The 21,481-nt window shown below is 36.0% G+C and overlaps 1 protein-coding gene across 4 annotated transcripts in view; it reads left to right on the top strand.

Annotated features, from left to right (window-relative positions):
* Positions 1 to 21,481, top strand: part of TRAPPC8 (trafficking protein particle complex subunit 8) — a 48,899-nt gene that overhangs the window by 7,211 nt on the left and 20,207 nt on the right. For 2 of the 4 annotated variants that reach the window (XM_042869098.1, XM_042869097.1), the window contains exons 3-18: positions 947 to 1,030; positions 4,531 to 4,620; positions 5,958 to 6,132; positions 6,517 to 6,670; positions 8,111 to 8,198; positions 8,952 to 9,199; positions 10,710 to 10,825; positions 11,798 to 11,948; positions 13,070 to 13,170; positions 14,044 to 14,149; positions 15,440 to 15,571; positions 16,710 to 16,934; positions 18,625 to 18,733; positions 19,443 to 19,637; positions 19,803 to 19,933; positions 20,914 to 20,988. In XM_042869098.1, coding sequence (XP_042725032.1) covers positions 947 to 1,030; positions 4,531 to 4,620; positions 5,958 to 6,132; positions 6,517 to 6,670; positions 8,111 to 8,198; positions 8,952 to 9,199; positions 10,710 to 10,825; positions 11,798 to 11,948; positions 13,070 to 13,170; positions 14,044 to 14,149; positions 15,440 to 15,571; positions 16,710 to 16,934; positions 18,625 to 18,733; positions 19,443 to 19,637; positions 19,803 to 19,933; positions 20,914 to 20,988 — 2,180 coding nt within the window. The remainder of the gene's footprint in view (positions 1 to 946; positions 1,031 to 4,530; positions 4,621 to 5,957; positions 6,133 to 6,516; positions 6,671 to 8,110; positions 8,199 to 8,951; positions 9,200 to 10,709; positions 10,826 to 11,797; positions 11,949 to 13,069; positions 13,171 to 14,043; positions 14,150 to 15,439; positions 15,572 to 16,709; positions 16,935 to 18,624; positions 18,734 to 19,442; positions 19,638 to 19,802; positions 19,934 to 20,913; positions 20,989 to 21,481) is intronic. The other 2 variants (XM_042869099.1, XM_042869100.1) reach the window with 1 other exon arrangement.

The following is a 21,481-nucleotide window of genomic DNA, read 5'->3' as shown; positions in this document are numbered from 1 at the left end:
ACATCTTCAACTTGATTTGATGTATCAATAGTAAGACTTGGCTCTGAAAACTCTCTTATTTTTGAGAGCTGTTTTCTAGTTTCCATGCCTCCTTATCTGAGAAGTTGGGTTATTTGCTTGCTGTTTTAATTTGAAAATCTTTGTCTGTTTGAGTTCTGGAGACTGGAAGACTCTCAGGAAAGCAAAATTGTTTTAGTGCAGAGAATGTGTCTTAATATTTCTGTTAGCCTCAGTTTTAAAGCAGGGGAATAGAATGATTGTGACTTTATCATGCCATTCTTTGTAGCGTTGGAAGAAAATATCTTTCCATTTGTTTTTCATATCACATCTGAGGCTCCAGCAGTAAATAATTCTCACATATTGTCTCTCAATCGTTAGGTTCTTATTTCCATTCACAGAATCACCAAGGTTGGAAAAGATCTTCAAGATCATCCAGTCCAACCATCCACCTACCACCAATAGTTCTCACTAAGCCATGTCCCTCAACATAAAATCCAGATGTTCCTTGAACACCTCCAGGGTCGGTGACTGCACCAGCTCTCTGGGAAGCCCATTCCAGTGCCTGACCACTCTCAGAAAAGTTTTTCCTGATGTCCAGCCTAAATCTCCCCTGGCACAGCTTGAAGCAGGCAGCCATCCAGCAGCAAACCTTTTAACTGTATTATCACAAGCTGAGAGATTTCAGAAATTGGTGCCTTAGTCTTACTAGAAAGATACAATTGTATTTACATATAACTATTTCACATTGTGAAATGTGCAGGAGCCTGAAATGTTCATGACTTAAATTATCTGGAATTAAATGTCTGTCCCTGATGGTCCTGAATAGATTATATAGATAGATTTTTATATATAGATTTTTCTCCTTCATGCTACCAGAGCGTAAAAGCCAATAGCGTGTTTGAACCTGACCTATTTTAGTGTAATAATACCATGTTTTTTCTATCAGATCGCTCAGTTAAAGCTAGTGTTCCTTGGTACAATAATTGGAAAGAGACTTTCATGGAACTGAACACATCCACGGTTTATTCAGGTATCTTTTGTGGTTGGTGCCAAATTGCCCTTTATATTCCTTTCTCTATGTGCTCCATCCACCTCTTCTTACCATCTTCTACAACTGTTTAGCACTTACCTTGCTGTAGATGTGTGTTCCTCCATTTTTTCCCTAAAATAAATGAATTTGAAGTGCTGGTGGTGGTTGATTAACTTTTCTTTAAACTGAATTTCTGCTGCTGTTAATCTAAATCATTTGGCCTTTCCATAGAGTCCTATGAGTGTGTAGTGGTGTGGTGAGGGAAGTGATTTGAAGCTATAAAAGCACTGCCTTGTTTGGTCCTATGGAAATGTATACAGTCACTGTTCTGTATTTCAAACATGTTTTCCTGCTTCTCCATAGATTTTTTTTTTTTTTTTTTTTCCCCTCTTACTGGATAGAGGTGCTTTGCAAACTGAAACTGAACTATGAACTGTACCAGAGCACGTCTCTCTATGTTGACATTCTTTCTAGTGTAAGACTTCCTTTAAAAAACAAAAAGCTTTGTGGCACATCTGTAAGACTTGTTTCTACCAAAATGCATTGGCTATTGACCTCTGAACCTAAGCAAAGCTTGATGTTGTGATCTATAAAATGGCCAGATTTTGGTGTTTTTCAGTTTTAAATAGACGTAAGTCTTATGCCTTTGGTTAGTAATAGCTATTGTTTCAAAAGTGTCTTATTTATGTGCTGCCGAATACTTTCTAAATGTGCTAGGATACTGGTATCCATCAAATTCATATTGTTTTGTGAAGTAACAAAACAAACAAACAAACAAAAAAAACACAGGTCTGAACAAATTAGCAGGGTACTTAAATTTCAGCTCCTCTTGTTTAACCTCCTGTAAACATATACTGGAAAACTGAAAAGCATACAGACCTGTGTTCCTGAATGACAGTGTTGCTGTGCGTTGCTGTAATGTTAAATAATATGAAGTTTTTCCTCTAATACTGTTTTTATTTTCAGTAGGGTGCATGTTTATTTAAATGTCTTATATAAATAGTTACAGCCCTGAGTGAATACTGTTTAAGTTTATTGTAGGTATGTTGAGGGAATTCAGTTACATTTATTAGGCTGAATTTGAAAGGGTGAGAAATAGATGTAGTGCATTCCTGTTTGTGGATCTGTCAGATTTCTTAAACTTCTGTGCTTGAATTCAACAAAAAGAGAAGACTGAAATTAGAGCTTGAAATGAAAATGCAGTTAACATTTGGATTAACTTAAAATATGAGTTGGAAAAGCTGCGGGTGCCCCATCTCTGAAGGCATTCAAGGCCAGGTTGGATGGGGCCCTGGGCAGCTGACGTGGTGGGTGGCAGCCCTGCCTATGGCATGGGGTGAAACTGGCCGGGCTTTTAAGGTCTCTTCCAACCCAAGGAGTCCTGTCATACTTACATTCTATAATTTTTACCCTAATCACAGAATCATAGAATTGCTGAGGTTGGAAAAGACCTTAAAGATCATCAAGTTGAACCGCAACCTGACCATACCACTGTAACTCTTAACAACCCACCACTAAATCATCTCCCTGAGCATCACATCCAAATGGTTTTTAAACATCCAGGGATGGTGATTCAATCACCTGGGCAGCCTATTCCAGTGTTTAACCACTCTTTCTGTAAAGAAGTTTTTCCCGATACCCAACCTAAACTTACCCTCGTGCAACTTGAGGCCATTTCCCCTCATCCTGTCTCCAGTGAGACCAATCCTGCTCTCGCTACAATCACCTCTCAAGTGTTTGAAGAGAGCAATAAGGTTTCCGCTCAGCCTCCTCTTCCCCAGACTAAAAACAGCCCCGTTCCTCAGTCACTCCTCATAGGGCACGTTTTCAAGCCCTTCACAAGCCTTGTTGCCCTTCTTTAGACGTGCTTTAGCACCTTGATGTCCTCTCTGTACTGAGGTGCCCAAAACTGAACGCAGTACTCAAGGTGGGGTCTAGTTTAACTTTGTTTTATTTGAACTCTCACTACAAGGCTTTATTATACTTCTGAAAAATATGTGTGAGTCACTTTCTCATGGCTTGTTTTAGTAACAAACTATTTTTCTTTATTCAAATAACTGGAAAAAAAAAAAGTGTGTATATATATATATATATATATATATTTATGCACACAAGAGAGGCTTAGTAAAACCGAAAGCTTTTTTTATACCGTAAATCAAAGAGCAATTAGTTAGAAAGATGATATGTGAACACTAGAAATTTGCCTTCTATTGATCCACTTGTAATGTGAGATGTACTGAATAGTAGACTGGGTTCAGTTGTAAGATGTGAGTATATCTGATTCTTTTGTGCATGAAGCTGATGCACAGCTGGATGGCTGGATAATATAAGATGAAGCAAAAAGCATTAACTTAGTGCATTAGAAGATAATTGCAACATACAAATTGAATTCAGTTTTGTTGAAGTCTGCCAGAAAATTAAAGATTTGGGAGGTGGCAGGAAGAGGTCAGTTTTAGAGAGTCTTTACATGAGTTGAATTGAGCAATAGGTATTCTTGGTGCTCTATAAGGAAAACAAATACCTTCAGAAATTAATGTGTTTTTCTGTACCAGCTATTGTTTTCTAATTTGCAGGTACGTTTACACTGAAAGTTTATAATCCAGAGTGAAGTCAGGTCATTAAAAATTTACTAGTTTATCTCTAGGGTCTTTTTTTTTTCTGTGTAGGCGAAGGAGATGCAGAGTTAAGATGACAGTAAAGCAATTCTGAAAGGAGCAAGTATTTCATGGCTATACCGTTGTAGGAAGAATCAGACAAGTTTCTTAAGTTTATGTTCTTTGAATATCCCAGATATGCTTTGCTTCCCTTAAGATGATATTCTTAAACATTAAAGTCTCTATTGTAAAAGGGTGTTTATACATGACCGGTTAATATAATAAGGCACCAATGGACAGCGTAGATCTGAACTGTTAGCTTTTTGGATTTCTGCTTGGTCAGCTGACAACTAAACTGTTGCTATTTATTTTAGCCAGGAGAATGGAAGAGGACTGCTGTCAAGCCAAGTCACAACACTTTCAAAAAGCTTCAGAAAAGCTGTCAGGATAGGGCTTTGGTAATTCTTGGTTCTTTTACACAGTTAATTTTTAACTTTGCTTCTCAGTTGTTAACATTCCTACAGTAGGCAAATACAATGATAGAAGAACTTCTGTGGTTTTTTTTTTTTTTTTTTTTGTTTGTTTTTTACTTTCCCAAGTCTCTGTGTTTGGAGGGTGGTAAGGAGTTCTTACACAAACTGAATAGGTGAGCCTAAATACTGAAGAAGTTGGTACTTAAGATGCTGTTCAGTTTCACAGGATTTGATTCAAAGAGTTAATTTTTCCTCCCAGTGTATATTTTGAAATTTCTTTTTTAGATTGTTCTTTCTTTATTTGCCATGCAAATTCTGACTGTTTGCAAGTTTTACTTTCAGGTGTAGTATTTCATGTTTCCTTTTTTATAAATGACTACACTGAAATTTGGCTAAGTAATTTCATTTAGTATTACTTTATTGTGTATTTCAGCTACTACTCCTTGGTTTGAGTCTTACAGAGAATGCTTTCTTCAGTCCATGCCTGCATCAGATCATGAGTTCCTAAACCACTATGTTGCATGTATCCTTTAAGCGTTACACAAATCTGGCTGCAGTAATGCAGGAAACTTTGAAATTTTAGAATTGCTTTTTTGCCACAGTGCTTTGAAATATACCCTTTTTGATATGTCTGAGTATACAGGATAATTTTGTTAAGAGTTTGGGGTTTTCTTTGTAATAAAATGCATACTTCTTTGTATGTCAAACTGAACTCTAAGCTTATACATGTTACTTAAGCTTACTCATCCTAGAATATTTTCTGCTATAGCTATTTAGGTATCTGCTGGCTATACCTCAATCACAGCAAAGATCTGTGTGCTTGGGATGTACCTGTGGCCTTTCATAGCATTGCTAGCAGATGGAGGGAGGGAGATTAGAAAGGGTATACCAAAAAAAAAACCAAAAAACTAAACAGACTTTCAGCTGTTTGAGGCAAAAAGAAGTCTGAAAAAGATGCCTAAATGTGTTCACAGCATTTTCGTTACCATGACTTAAACCTGACTTGCTTGTCTGCAGGGAAAGTGAAATAGTGAAAATATACAGTGTTTTATGTTGTAGCTGCTGTTAAGCTTTACTTTAAGGGTAATGCTGTGGTTTTCATAACACTTACTCTGTTTCTAATTAATAAGTAACTCATTACTATGAATCTACTAGGCTATTCCACTGTAGTGGAATAGATATGTTGGTCACATTTGAGAGAATCTTACACAGAATTAATCTGGCAAAAAAAAAAAAAAGATTCTGACCCTTGACTACTACATTGCAGTAACAATTGGACTACAAGTTGCTTTCTGTCATCTTTGATTTAATGTCTTTAGTTTGGTGAACAGATGTGGCAGAGCAGGTTGTTCCTTATTAGTGATAATGGAGTTGCATTAAGGTAAAAATTGGAACGCATCTGCTTTTTATACAGCAGGTGTTGCTATCTTTATGAATGCTGGCTGTTATTATTGCTGAGGTGATATCTTAAGGAAGCTGCATTCTCTTTGAGCATTTGAAAATGAAGTGCACTGGAAGTGAACATCTGTTTTTTGTACAGAAAAAACAGGTTTCATGTTTGATCTGGATCTGAAATATTACATAAAAGTATTAGCTGTTGTGTATCAGCTTAAACACGGATTCAGTTTCAAAACTGGAACAAAGTTCTTGTTTCAGTTACAAATGTTAGCTAAACAACCATCTAAATACTGTTTCTATTGAAATTTAGAAGGAATTCAAGTTAAACATGCTCTTATGGGAATGTGTTTTATGGGCATAAGATAAACAGGATGTGTGCAATGTTTATTTTATACATTGCCTATTTTATCATCATTGGCTGTTCTTGAGTTTTTTGGGTTAATGACCTTAACATGAGTTTAGGTATGCTTGTAGTTTCTTCGAGTGAACCAGAGCCTGTGGAGCAATTTCTGAAGCTGTCGCAAGAACAACATCGTATTCAACATAGTAGTGAATACTCTTATCCAAAATGGTTTATACCAAACACACTCAAGTACTATGTGTTATTGCATGATGTAAGCTCAGGAGAAGAGCAAAGGTAGGTGGTCTGCCTTCAGATTAACTATTGAACTAAAATGTGTATGTTTATAAATTGCTGCTGGGATTAGACACGCAACATTATCTGTTAACCTGTGTGCAGTTATCATGGCAGCCTTCAAGTAGTATTTTTTATCTAATTTTTGTTTTATATAAGATAAAAATAATTAGTTTTGGCTTCTTGAAGTAGAAGGTTTGTTTGCTGGCTTGTCGATTTAGTTCTCAGAGATTGTTGGTTTTATTCTTGTGCCAGGAACCAGTTTAAATACATAAATTTTTATTCTAAATTCTGTGGGTAAATAGCCTAGCGTAGCTTGTGGTAAACACTTCAAATGGAATTGGTTGAATATCAAGACAGGCTATATGTTACTGTTTCTTTTTTCAGAGCTGACTCCATTTATGAAGAGATGAAGCAGAGGTATGGAACTCAGGGTTGCTATTTGCTGAAAATAAATTCTCGAGTATCTAACAGAGGAACAGATGAGCAGATACCAGACCCTTGGAGCCAGTATCTTCAGAAAAACTCCATTCAGAACCAGGTACTGCAGTGTTTCAAAAACAACTTATAATGTGAATACAAATGCCCATAGGATTGTTTCTTCTGGAAGGCAGGGGAGACGTTATAGCTCTCTGCAATGATCTGAAAGGAGGTTGTGGTGAGGTGGAGGTTGACCTTTTCTCCCACATAACTAGAGACAGGATGAGAGGGAATAACCTCAAGTTGTGCCAGGGGAGATTCAGGTTGAATGTGAGAAAAAAATCTCTGAAAGCAGTCAGGTGCTGGAACAGAATGCCTCCCGTGGAGGTGTTCAGGAAACATTTAGGTGTTACGCTGAAAGACATGATATAATGCAGAAATATTGGTGGAGGTGGATGTTTGGGCTGGGTGATCTTAGAGGTCTTTTCCAACCTTCATCGTTTTATGATTTTTAGTTCAGTTAAATTTTTCTTTAGCTTTATGTATGTGTTTCCACAGAATAGGTTGTTAAGCTATGTAAAATTCAGATATTTTTTTTTTTAACTTGTCCTTGGTGTGAGGATGTAAGGCAAGTCCTCTTCTAAAGAGCTGTCCTCAGTGCACCTTAAAGTCACTACCTGACTTCAAGGAGAGACTACCTGAAATAACAGAATGAAAGGAAAACTGAAATAATTCCTGAGCTTGCCTGTGATGGATAGCAGAAGTGTCTGTTCATACCTTCATTTTGATTAATTTCCTCAGTTTCAAAATTCTTGTTTTTCCTGCTGTCCTGTAGTTTGCTGCATGGTTCCTTTTATGGTTGTTTCTTGCAGTCAAATCTAGTCTCTCATTTTCAAGAGTGGCAAATGATAGTGTACGCTAGTTCAGATTATTTGTTTCTGTTTGCCATAAAAGTCTGTATTTTTAACTTCAAGACCAAATATAATCCTTCTGAATTTTCCTTTTACTGTCTTGGCTTTCTAACTGTACACAACTAAAAAATGTGTGAATCATAGTTCCTTACCAAATCTAGTTGATACTGTCAAAGCCGTTTGCATTCTGTAAGATATTAAGAGGGCCAGTAAGCAATGTTCCACCATGAATTAGTTTTGGTCTTTTTTCCATGTCAACTGTACCACATTCTGTTGGTGGTTTTTTTTGTTTTTTTGTTTTTTTTTTTAAGCTTGTTCAGGAGTTGTTTTAAGGAACATATATTTACTGTTGTAGGCATTACTATGTAAGGGCTCCAATCAGTTACTGAAGCTGCTTGCTTTAGTTGACAGTGTTACTATTTTGAGCAAACCAGAAGATACTTGCTTTCTGTTGATTGTATCTGTACAATAGTATGGGACCTTAAGGACTCAACAAACTGCTTCAGTGAATATATATGAACATCTAGCTGAGTGTGCTTTCTTTTCTAGTGAACTTTAAGTTAACAGCTGCTACTTATTTATTTATTTATTTATTTATTTAAAGGATGTTCTCACATTCTTAGTCCTAACTTCTTTTTCCCTTCTGGTAGGATTGCTACGAAGACTGTCCTTATACTGCCATTTCAAACAAGAATACTGATCACTTAATATCAGATGGCTTAGATAATGAAATTAAAGGTATTTTTATAACTTCCTTCAAAACTTTACTGTGATAGTTTTTGTAAAGCTGCCTTGCATGCAATAGCAATCATTGAGTGGTGGTTGAGTTCGGATGTGCACTTAAATGTAGTGGTACGTTACAAGAGTTAAACTGTTTGGAACTTCATGAGTAACTTTTTGAAAGTAATTTAATACATTAAGATAAGTGTTTGAAGTCTAGAAGCTTAATCAAGGTATAGAATAAATGTAAGGTAGTTACTATTTTTTTTTTTTTCGATTTTAGCTTATAGACTACAAACATTGCTTATTTTCTCTTAATAATTACAAATAGTAATTTTCTAAATGCACAAAGGTATGTAACCTTGTCCACAAAGCAAAACAGTCATTTATCTACTACACTGATTTTAATTTGGAGATGGACCTCATGAGATATTTCCATAAAATGAGATAGTTAGGCTTGTCTACACTTGTATACTGTGATGTAAGTTGCATTTCCTTTTTTCTTTTTGAAGGAAAAGAAAGGCATGTAAAATGAAGGTTTTTAATAGGAATATAGAAGTGATTGGTTGCAGTGTGTCCCCTGTAGCAATTGCTGCATTTCCATCTTTTCATGAATGCTTGACTTGAATTGAATGCTTTCATTGTTTTCTTTGCTGAATTCTGAATAGTGAAAGCTCTGAATGAAGTGAATGTAATAAAAATGACGTTTAAAACTGCGAATGTGTAAGTAACAATATTTACAAGGGTTTTGATGTTTCAATCTTTTCATAGATGGCCTGTCAAACAACTTCAAGACTCATCCCCTTCAACTGGATCATCCCAGCAGCAGTTTGGATAGCACTGATTATGTGAAGGCTACGACATCGTTGCAGGAATCAAAGAAATCAAACTCTGGAACACCTCATGGTGCTTGTTTAACGCTCACGGATCATGACCGAATCAGGCAGTTCATACAGGAATTCACATTCAGGGGACTTTTGCCACATATAGAGAAGACAATTCGGCAACTTAATGATCAGGTCAGCATTTAGTCTTGTAATCAAAAGCGACAGTAGTATAACTCTAGCTACCCAACAATCTCTTGTAATATTACTTCCTTGTGCACCTAATGATTCAATTATTTTAGTGAAAGCTGTAAGGAAATTGAAGAGATTCAAGTTTTTGTTTGATTGGTTTACTTTAAAAACAAACAGCGCACCGCTGAAAAAAAACGCCTCTACCAACAGAACTTCATTGCAAGGTGGCTCATTGTGAAAGTCTGCCTGAGCTGTTGCAGGGTTATTTCTGTGCTTCTAAAATCTTCTGCTGGACTACTCTAGTATGAGGACCAAAATGTACTTTTCACTTCAACATTTGAACACACCAACAAAGCAGGGACGTGTTTCTCCATCAGTAATTGTCTGTAGAAAAGCTGCATGCTTTAACTTCCAAGAGAAATGCATGGACATCCTAAATCATGCAATTCTATTCAGCATGCAATTCTATTCAGGTACAACTAGCTGAGAATTAATTTCTCAAACTATGTTTTTCAGAACTGTGGTACCTTTGAGTCTTTGGAATTGTAGTATCTTAACTAATGCCATGCCTATGTTAAGGCAAGGACGTGCATTAAAATTGTTCTCGTCACAGTAAGATCCTTTCTTTTGTAGGCATTTCACTTCTATTTGGTCTTAAACGACTGAACCAATCGATTGACTTAAATTAGTACCATCAAATTACTGGATTTAGCAGTTGACTTGTAGGAAAATATCAGCCTGCTAGCTGGAATCTCAGTTTTAAATGAGTTGTCTGGTTCTTCTATAGTTTACACTGTGAAGCTTGTTGATACTACACAGCTGCTCTGATTTGAGTTCTGGGATTTTGTTTATGCTGGCTGCTGTCTTACACTGTGGAAGTTTTAGGATGAAATAAAACATAGCAAATGGTCTTACGGGTAGGATTGTAGTAATATATTCCTAATAACTGTAGGAAAAACATGATGTTAATGTTTTTTTTTTTTTTAATTACTTTTTAAGAGAGATGTAGCTTTATTAGACAAGGGGAGTGGTAATTCCCTGTTTGCAATGTGGTGGTAGGTACTTCAGATGATGATGTGAATAATGTTCTCTGTTGATAGATATTATTTAGTGTTGATTTCAGATTAACCAATACCAAAATTTGATACTGTTAGATTCTAGCAAATACATCAAATCTTTGCTTTTTTTTCTTGATTGGAATGTTGTAGAATCAAAGAATGGTTTGGGTTGGTAAGAGCCTTTAAGATCGTCTGGATTTGAGGTCATGTCTGAAGTTTACAGCAGCAGTAGTCAGTTTCAGACAGCTGAGGTTCATTATGTATGTGAATTGCAGCTTCAGTCTGTGTCTGATTCATTCACTCAATGTAGTGTGTTTTTTTTTTCTTCTGCTTTCTAAGGGGAAAAAAAGCACAATTTGGGAAGTCTTAATAAGGCTTGGGTTTGTAGTTGAGCTTAACTTATGTTAATATTTCTTTTTGCCATGTAGTACTCGTAATTCATTGTCTCTTTGCAGCTAATATCCAGGAAAGGCTTAAGCCGATCATTGTTTTCTGCTACTAAAAAATGGTTTAGTGGAAGTAAGGTTCCAGAGAAGAGCATAAATGAACTGAAGAATACTTCTGGTTTGCTGTAAGTTGTTTCAGTCATTACCTTTAAATCCAAAAATGGGAATGCCTCTCTTTCTTCTGAGGGAAAGCCTGTATTAATGGTATGCTGCAAAGCAAACTGAAGCAGCAATACTGTAAAAGACTTGGAATGGTCGAGAAGTCATAAGTGTTATGCCTGCCTTTGAATGATAAAGGTGTAGCAAGAGCTTAAGAGGGATAAGAGAAAATGTTTACTGAGCCATCTTCTATATTTATAATGAACTTTTGTAAGGTACAAAGTACATATTTTTCAGATTAATACTAATAAATGGGATAATATGGCCTCCTGTAAGATATTTAAAAATCCGTATAAGTATTTTCTGTTGTTTAAGCCAAACACCATGTAATGGGTTGTTCATGTGGTTATGTGACTTAACCCGGTGGAGTATTGAATATGTTACTTCTGCAGGTGCATTCTAGAGGTAAATTAAGGGGCATATCACACTTCATACAGCTGGTTTTACGCTAAATACATGTCTTAAATTTTGCTAAAGTATTTGTTGAGCCAAACTCAACGTTCCTGAAACTTGAATACAACTTTAAATTTATGCGCTTTGTCTTAAGGCTCACGAGCAAACTATGGTCAGTTTCAAAGACTGTAAAGTTTTATTCTTCCTTCTTTTACAGATTTCTTTAGCTCTAGCAGTTAATAATACTGAGCATTTTCAATGATAACTGCATACTTGTTTTAGAGTTTCGTTCAAAGGAATGATTTCTTTAAAAGTTAGTGGGATAGCAAAACTTGTTTCACTGCTTTCTTGCTGATTAACCAAGTAACCAGTTAACATGGCAGAAAGGAAGTAGCTTTACTTCTCTTGATAAGTTACTTTTGGGTAACATTAAAGCAATGCTGATCTTATTGCTTGTCTTTGAATGGAAATTAAGATGAGAATAAGGTATATCTTGCTTTCTTTGATGCAATTACAACTTTAAATTTAAACATTTGTATTCATAGGTATCCCCCAGAAGCACCAGAGCTTCAAATCCGGAAAATGGCAGACTTATGCTTTTTGGTGCAACACTATGAACTTGCATATAGCTGTTACCATACAGCAAAGAAGGACTTCTTAAACGATCAGGCAATGCTTTATGCAGCTGGAGCATTGGTTGGTATTTCATATAACCTAAATGTATTTTCATAGTAATCCCTATTATTTGTCTGAAAGTAACAAAGTGCAATCCCTTCTGTCTACCGTCTATAAAGGCTTTGCTGAACTTGCTATATCTTCAGCAAGCCTGAAGGTACTCTCAAAACTGATAGCTGCTATTTTATGATGGGAAAAATTGGAGATTTAATTCTTTAAAATGTGAAATACAGAAAGGAGACTATCTGTAATGCAAGCTCCAGGAAAAATAGATCATATTCTTGAGTTATTAGACAAGAGGCAAGTTTAAGTGGGAAATAATTTTACAGCACTTCTTTTTAGCAAAACATTGACTTCTTGACAAATACATCTCTCTGACTGGGGTAGCGTACTTTTTTTATACTGAGTTTTGTGGGATGTTCTTTGAGTTCTGAGAAGCTGTTTTCTGGAACTTCAGCCTGATTAACTCAGATTTAAAATTTTACTTTGTAGATCTATGAAAGCGTTCTTTTCACAGTCCTATTTTGAATTAAAACAGTAACATAGAGTATATTTTTTGCAGTACAAAGAGTTGCATTGCATTTTGCTAATCTCAGAAGTTATCTTAATTACTAAATAAATGGCTGATAGAGCTCTTGATAATTAGATTTTGAAACTTAAAATCTTTAACTGTAGAAGAACTTTGCTATTATGTCCCCGTAAGAAAGGAGCTATTAGAGTAGAATAAAACTATAATTTCCTTGGAAGCAAAAGAATGTAATGTCTTAAGAAAACTTGGATGATCCTCATTTTAAAAGAGATGTAATGTTATCAGAAAAATAATTCCTGCAATAGGAAATTGACTCTTGAACTTACAAAGTAGTGCTTAATCATTGTTTCTTCATACTGTTGTGTGCTGTCGACTGAAAATCTTCTGCATAAGTTGTGCTGCTGTCTGATTAATTCCAAGCAGAGTCATAGACTATTGCTTAAACCTTATATCAGCTATAAAAGTGTATGTGCTCTACACTGTGCTCTGCACAGTGTATGTCAGGAATTGATTAGATATGTTGAGCTAGTAGCTGTTGAAATGTTTCTCAGTATTTTGATATCTGCAATTTGTTGAAAACAACTGTGGTGACTGTGCTGACTTGTCTTTGTAGGAAATGGCAGCAGTATCAGCGTTTCTTCAGCCAGGAGCTCCTAGGCCTTATCCTGCTCATTATATGGAAACAGCAATTCAGACTTACCGAGATATCTGCAAGTACGTTGTTTATTTTTATACCAACCTAACAAAAGATGAAATTCCTGGTGGTTTAGCTTTCTTTCCCTGCACACTGGTAGTGCCAAATAAATCATATCATAAAATCATAGAATAGCTTGGGTTGGAAGGGAACTCGAGGGTCATCAAGCAAGGCTGCCAACCTCCATATCCTAATACTAGGTCAGGCTGCCCAGAGCCCCATCCAACCTGGCTTTAAACACTTCCAAGGATGGGGCATCCGCAAACTCTTCGGGCAGCCTGTTCCAGCACCTCACCACTCTCTTGGTAAAGAATTTCTCCCTCATATCCAGCATAAATCTTCCCTCTCTCAACTTAAAACCATTTCACCTTGTCCTGCTATTATCTAACCTTGAAGGGTAGAAGTGAGCTGACTCACTTCCTGTTTATAGACTCCTTTTAGGTACTGAAAGGCTGCAATGAGGTCATCCCGCAGCCTTCTCCAGGCTGAACAAGCCCAGCTCCCTAAACCTGTCTTCATAGAGGTGGTACTCCAGCCCTAAAAATAAATAAATAAATAAGAGGTCGATAACCTCTTTGAGTAAGATATGTTAGCTTATCTAGGAAGGAGATGTGTGGTGTTCTTAACAGAGTACTTATTAAACTTATTTCTCATTGTCTGATTTCTCTTTCATCAATTCGTTTAGTTGGCTGGGCTATTTTACTTGGCGTTCTGTAAACGTAATGCATCCAAAAACACTTCCTGGCTTTGAACTGTAAAAAGAAATAAATGCCCTTCTTTTAGTAGGATGACGAACTTAATGGTACAAGTGTCAATATGTGTTTTGCAGGGGCAAAGTTTTTCATAGTTTCTTTTTGAGAAGTATTTATTAACGTTGTTGTTTTCTGCTTCAGGAACATGGTTCTGGCTGAACGCTGTGTACTACTTAGTGCTGAAATCTTAAAAAGTCAGAGCAAGTATTCAGAAGCAGCTGCTCTTCTGATTCGTTTAACCAGTGAGGTAAAACACTAGCTTTTTCCACTTTTTTTTCCCACTCTTGTCTTCCTTCTACACAAACGCTTCTTGGTGACATTTTAATTCTTGTTCCAGGATAATTGCTATCCAAGATAGCAAATGACCAGGTATAAATTGTTTAAGTAACAAAGCTAAAACTGCAGCTTAATTACTGTGAATCTTTAGAATTTTACTGTGTAGGTGAAAGTTAGCCTGAATGCTTCTGTAGTATTGATTAGTTTAAAGTAAGTGTGGAAATAGCTCTGAATTGTCCACAAAGGGTCGTCTTATGTTACTACTGGTATTATGTTTGTTTGCATTTTTTTCAAGCATCTTCTGTATAGCTTAGAGGAAAGTCTTAACTGGTAGTTGATTCTGGCTTTGTAGCCAGCTGCACCAAGCGTGGTACTTGTGAGACTTTCCCCAGAATTTGTTATCTTTGGAATAAATTTGCTTAATTCTTTAGGTTATTCTCTTGAGTGTCTTTGTAGCTGTATTTTGGCCCTTCCAACTTAAATTTGGTACCAAAATTTCTAGGTGAGCATATATGTTATTGAAGTAAGGAATTTAAATGCTGCAAGTTGTATGCAGCCATTTTACTACTTTAAATTTTATGTGGTGTGCTTGCGTTGCTGTTTGGCAGAAGCAAGCGAGATCTTTATAGGATTCTGTAAAGCTGTCTCTTAGTGTATTTGTAGTCCGGACATGTATTTGGAAGTTGTTAACAGTAGTCTTAAGTAGATCAGTAGTGATAAGTAGATCCTGTTTGGATTGGTTAGAGTAATATAGCTTTGTCTTGGCATGAGAGGAGAAGGTGGTAATGGTAAGAAGTGTGTTTCCCTATAGGAAGGAATTCTTGTTCTTGTCATCTAAATTCACTAAGTTACACTTAACGTTTTTTCCTTAATCCTATTAAACTTACTGTTTGTTTCTAGTATCTGCAGAGGGAGGGGAAAAGGTAGAATGCTTCAGATTTGGGTTAGAAACTGTGGCGTGAGTAACTGAAGAGGAAGAAAGTTTTGTCTTGCCACTCATAAAGAAGCAGGTTGATAAATCTCCTTTGGGGAAATAGTAGCACATCTGGTTATGACAATGATTGTACCTGTAACAAAGTGAAAAATACTTTTAGTCTTAATTTCTTTTATAAGCATACATACAATGTTCAAATGTAAAATGCTTCTCAATTTTATAGCAGTTACAGCTTTTCTTTTCCTGTTAACATTAGAACAAGACTACAGATATATTTATGGTTATATTTGACTTTGAGGTTAATTCTCTTTTTTTTCTTTTAAATAGGATTCAGATCTTCGTAGTGCACTTCTGTTAGAGCAAGCGGCACATTGCTTTATAAACATGAAAAGTCCCATGGTCAGAAAGTTTGCATTTCATATGATACTGGCTGGCCATAGGTTTAGTAAAGCAGGACAGGTGAGTATTATCTTTCCAGATGGATAATACCAATTTTTTTGTACTTCATCTGAATAGAATGTTATTATGGGAAAAGATGCTTAGCTTCTGGTGTTTTTGTTAGAAGTATTGAGCTCAGTAATCATCTAAAAATGATTTCTGCATTAATCTTTTACATCTGTATTTAAAATGATGCTGAAAATCACTGACTTGAAACTTAGTGATGTGTTTTTGATTTCTGGGTTTCAACTTTATATCCGAATAAAAAAAAAAAATCTCATACTATATGAAGTAGAATCTCTACTCATGAAATGATTGAGTTGCAGAAATAAGGTTTTGCGAACCCTAATTATAATAAGAACCCTTATTCTAATAACAAAATTTAGCCTGTTTTCCTGGTGTCTTACCTATATGCAGTGGAGAGGTCAATGTATATGAATAGTTAGTATGCAACAAACTGGCATCTAGTTACAGCTGCTTAGACTCAATTAACAATTAAACCAATGCAAATGGGTTTTACGTTCACTCATATTACTGTGTACGCAGCTTTAACTCTGTGATAAACTGAATTTGAACATGTCTTATGCTTTATATTTGTCTCAGTTGTGTAATGGCCTCTACAGACAACTTGTGTTTGATTTCTTTTGAGGTTAGTCACTAGAGTTCAGTTCTGAAGCTGTAATCTTGTTTTGCATGTACTGCAGGGCTGTTGCTTAACTTGCTGTGTATTTTGTCTTATGTGTTTAGTTTTTTTTTGTAAGACAGCAGTTGAATGGGAATGTAAGTTCATTTAGTGAATGAAATGTATTAAATATAGCTAGGTCTTGAAGCTTGGCAATAGAGCTCTGCTAACTCTAGCAGTGTATTCTAAAGCAACACAGAACGCTTTTAATAAGCAGTCTTCTCTTATTTGTTTTAACTTCCTGCCTGTTACTACTGTTTAAAAACATGAACTTTGTGCAAGGTAGGCACTGTACTGTAGGAGGCAACAGTACTTCTGTGCTTAAGTTAACATTGACCAGACACTGAGGTACAGTTCTGCAAACACTGTGCTTAGCGTAGTGTGGTTGGTAAATACTTCTGACGTTCTGTTCAGTCCTCCTGACACTACAATTACAATGTTTGGTTAATAATTTTACTTTTTTTTTTTCTTTTGCAGAAAAAGCATGCCTTACGTTGCTACTGCCAAGCCATGCAGGTTTACAAAGGAAAAGGCTGGTCTCTTGCAGAAGATCATATTAACTTCACTATTGGTCGTCAGTCATTTACACTTCATCAGCTTGATAACGCAGTGTCTGCCTTCAGGCATATTTTGATCAATGATAGTAAACAACCTCCAGCTCAGCAGGGAGCTTTTTTAAGAGAGTATCTCTATGTTTATAAGGTAATATCTTTTCTTTCAATTCCTGGAATGGTCAGCAATTCTGTTTACAGCAGTTCTATATTATGTTATCAAATGATTTTCTGTCATACCTGCTTTGTGCCAAGGTCATATTTTTTTTCCAGTTGATATGTTTCTTTTTTTTTTTTTTTTTTTTAGATTTTAAAAAACAAACTTGCTGTATCTGATGTGTGCACTAAGTTCATTTCCACTGCAGTACTAGTGTGACTCCTATAATGTTCTTATTCAGTTAATGTTTCATTTTGAGGTTCATTGCTGAATTGCAACTTGTGACAGATCTTCCCTAGAGGAAAGGGGTCTGTTTTATTTTGATCTCTTTATAGAAGATTTAGGGTTTTTTGATAGTATATCTTTGTTAAAGACTAGATAGATGTGTTACTTGCTGATGCGGTTTTGATTCTTGACAGATCTTGTGGTGCCTGTTTATCCCTTGTTCCTCCTGCATGTAGTTTTAAGCTTCACAACAGTAGCAGGTTTTCTGAATTATGAACTATCTTTCAATTATTTATTACTTAGCGTAATTCTGATTGGTGCTGAAAATTGGGAAAAGTGGTTGTTCTTAAAGCTGCTGCATTTTGATTGTTTGCTTAAGGCAAATAATTTCTGATCTACTTTCTCAGTAGATAGGAAAAGCAATTCTTAGATTATTTTTTTTTTTTACAGGTAAACAAATTCATGGGCAGCAGTCTTGCTTTCTTTTTCCTCTAGAAGTGTAGTCTCAGCAGGAGGATGCCACCTTTTTAGTGCATTGATGTGAACTTGTTTTTTTTTGGTTTTTTTTGTTTTTTGATACCTTGAATTTTTACCTGGCAGGCTACAAAATTGTTGCAACTGCTAATAATAACAACCACCTATCCAAAGTACGGGTTTTGGTTACAGACACAGTTGTTTGTCCACGAACATGCCTTATGGCAGCCCCTTACCAATTCAGCAGCAAGAGATTAGCATGAATATTGCTGTTTTTAAAAAACAAAACAAAAAAAAAAACCTGAGTTGAATCCAGCCGACCTCCTCTGGTACTACAAAGTGCTCCCTATCCCTGTTGTAGTAAAATTAATCTATCTTAAACTTAAGTAAGTAATTGAGTTAATGTGGAAGTTCATGGGTGATTCTCCATTGCAGTGTATGCCATATGCCTTACAGGGTATTTAGTAATGATAACTTTATGCAACTTGTAGCCTTGCTGCTACTTTCTTAAACCTTACAAATAGAATTTGTCATGTTTGCTAATGTGTGGTAGACCCTTCTTGAGATTAGCTTTTAAAGCCCACAAGTCAGCTGTGCTCAGAGTCTATATAATGGTGGTGGTATAGTGAACATAGCTTTTCCGGTCTCGTGTTAGACAAGCTTCACATCATTAAGCTTGCAACAGCCATGGATCCACAACATTGATTAGAGTGCTGGATTCAAATCTTGTTTTTTTGTTTTTTTTTTTTTTTGGTATGGACTTCTTGAGCTTTAAGATGCTATTGAGAAAAAATGTTATTTAAAGAGTGTCAAGACAAAATGAACTCTCAAAGCAGTTAATATGAAATGATTTAAATAAAAGTATTTTTTGCTTAAACATCAATTGCATAAAACTCAATCTCCTTATCATTCAAATGCTGCCAGCATGCAGCATGTACATCAGGTACGTATGATGACATGACACTGTTTTCCTCCTTTACTCCAGAATGTAACCCAGCTGTCACCTGATGGTCCTTTACCACAACTTCCTTTGCCATATATTAACAGCTCAGCAACACGTGTTTTCTTTGGGCATGATCGAAGACCAGCAGAAGGTTAGAAAATTTTGTTAACAGCTTTAAATCCCTTATCTGTAGAAGTAAAACATATGCAGGTTCTTTAAAAAAATAATAATAATCTGTTACATAAAAACTATTGTAGCAAGGTAACTTAAGTAGGATTCCAAAAAGAAAAGCTTCAGCTTAGTAACTGCTCTCTAAATGTCTTCAGACTTCCTGTATGGATATGAAATCCACATACACAAATGTGCTGAATGCCATTCTTTTTCAAAGCCTTTAGACTTCAGTGCAAGCTTACAATGAACTTCATGAAATTGATTTATAATGTTGAGCAAATGCTAAGTGCTAGTGCCAGTACTAGAAATGAGCTTTCAAGTTAACTTTTAAGTTTTAATCTTTGGAACACTATGATTCCTGAATGTAAAGCGTCTTGAGTGGAAATTCTTATGTAGTCTGTGGGACTGAATGCTAGCAGAAGGTGAAAATAAACCATAAGCTGAGTATGCCACATAGCATGCTAAAACCATGGGATTCCACACTTTGAAAATGAAAATATGCTCTAATCATCAGCAGTATTGTCTTCCATATGTGCATTTCAAGATATCTGTCAATCCAGTGACTAGTTGAATAATGTGTAAAGTGGTGGCGACTGAGAAAATAAATATTTTCTAACAATACTTGCCAAATTTTTAGTGCAGTCCTTTTGGCAACTGTTGAGTGCCTCAGCTTGCCTTATTCTTCCTAGGTGAAAAGCAAGCAGCAACACATGTAAGTCTGGATCAGGAATATGACTCAGAATCATCACAACAGTGGAAGGAGCTTGAGGAGCAGGTTGTGTCTGTGATCAACAAAGGAGTAATACCTTCAAACTTTCAACCGACGCAGTTTTGTTTAAACCGTTATTCAGATAACTCCAGATTTCCACTTGCTGTGGTAGAAGGTAAAACTGGAATTTATTCATTTATCCCTGGATTATATTTGTATAGTGTTTCCTATACTGCTGTAGATTGAAAGTTTTTATGCAGTTGGCCTTTTGAGTTTGTTGAACTTTCAGATTGTGATGGAGGTAGATTGTTCTCATTATTTTCTTGCATTCCTTTAATAGAACCTATAACTGTAGAAGTCTCCTTCCGAAACCCGCTGAAGGTTCCACTGTTGTTGACTGACCTTTCACTGCTGTGGAAATTTCAGCCGAAAGACTTCAGTGCTAAACATGAGGGAGCAGCAAAAGATCCGGTAAGGAAAAGAGTTTTGTCTTTTTCAACCTAAACCTGACAACTACGCTTATGGAATTTAAGTTTTCAAATTCTCATGGTGTAAGAGCACTTGACTTAAGTGTAGATTTAAAAGGGGGAGGAGGGAAGTTAATTACTGTGGATTTTTATGAATCACTTAAATTTTCCCATATCCCAGGACACAAAGCAACCAACTTAAGTTTTTCTGTAATGAGTATTATAAAGCCTAATGTAAAGCAAAATACTTCAACATCTTGTTCTATGTGCGGCATACCTATGAAGTCAAAGTAGGCACCTTGACCAACAGAAATGACTGGTAGAGTTAAGAAATGTTTTATCTAAGCCTCTTTCTTACGCTATGTTGAATGTAGTGAAGACTCTGTATTCTGAGAGATGGTGCTGGTGCAACACAGGAATATCTAGATACCTCTACTAGAATTTAAAATCAATATTTTTAGTATTGTGGATGCTCTGCTAATTACTGTTTAAATTGACACTTAAACTAATGTTGCCAAAACTCTTTTAAGGACTCTTCTGAATACCATATTTTGAAGATCTTAATGCATTCTAATATATGGAGTGTTACAGTAAAATTGTTAATGTGGGTTCTTAAATGAAATTTTTTATAATGTAGTGATCTGTACATGCTGCAGGTTAGACACTTTGGGTTTCGTATGAGTAAGTCTCAATGATTGCCATACATCTGCCCTTCTATCTGGTCTGTACTACTACTACTGCAATGATACTGCAGATACTTCTGTATCAGTGAAAATATAAATTTGAGCCATTTTCATCAGGAGGTCTTAAATTTCTCTCTTAAGTAAAAGTTTGAGTTCTCAGCTGCTGCTTCAATTCAGGGAGCTAGTCTGCTATCTGAAATATATGCTTTCTTTTTCCTCAAATGTTCTAGGAATACTGCGAGAAATAATATTTAATCTTTTCCTGCTCAGGAGTAATATCTGAAAAGCTTTTTCTTTTCAGGGAACATGTGATGATGATATGATAGGAACAGAAGCAATAGCAGAATTTCTAATTAATAGTGAGGAGACAAAAATGGTGAGTAGTGTACTCTATTCAATACTGAAAAGACTGTTTTTAAAACTTTGAGATAGAGTTCAGACTTGCGACCTGAACTCCTGGTAAAATTTAGGAAATGTTACTGATGTGTGAAGAACTGGATCTTTTAAATCCTATCCATGTGTATAAATATCCAAAAGGAAAATGTAATAGGACGAGAGGTGTTGGCCATGAGCTGAAATGTAGTGTTCTGTCTGAACATTAGAAAATACCCTTTACTGTGCAGGTGACAGAGCATTGGCACAAGCTACCCAGAGAGGTTGTGGAGTCTCCCTTAGAGGTGTTCACAACGTAACTGGGCAAGCAGCTCTAGAGGATCCTGCTTAAGCAGAGTTGTTGGACTAGGTGACCTCCAGAGGTCCCTTCCAACCAAAGCAATTCTGATTTCTGCCTCTGTTCAAGTTAATTTTTGTGACAACTTAGGATTCTTTCTTAATGTAACAGACACTTCCCAGTAAATGACTTAGTTATT

This window comes from Lagopus leucura, unplaced genomic scaffold (genome assembly GCF_019238085.1).
Source record: "Lagopus leucura isolate 7727_CA_CO unplaced genomic scaffold, USGS_WTPT01 Super-Scaffold_100002, whole genome shotgun sequence".
Lineage (NCBI taxonomy): Eukaryota > Metazoa > Chordata > Aves > Galliformes > Phasianidae > Lagopus > Lagopus leucura.
Note: the sequence above shows the minus strand (reverse complement) of the source record. Positions and strands in the feature narration are given on the sequence as shown.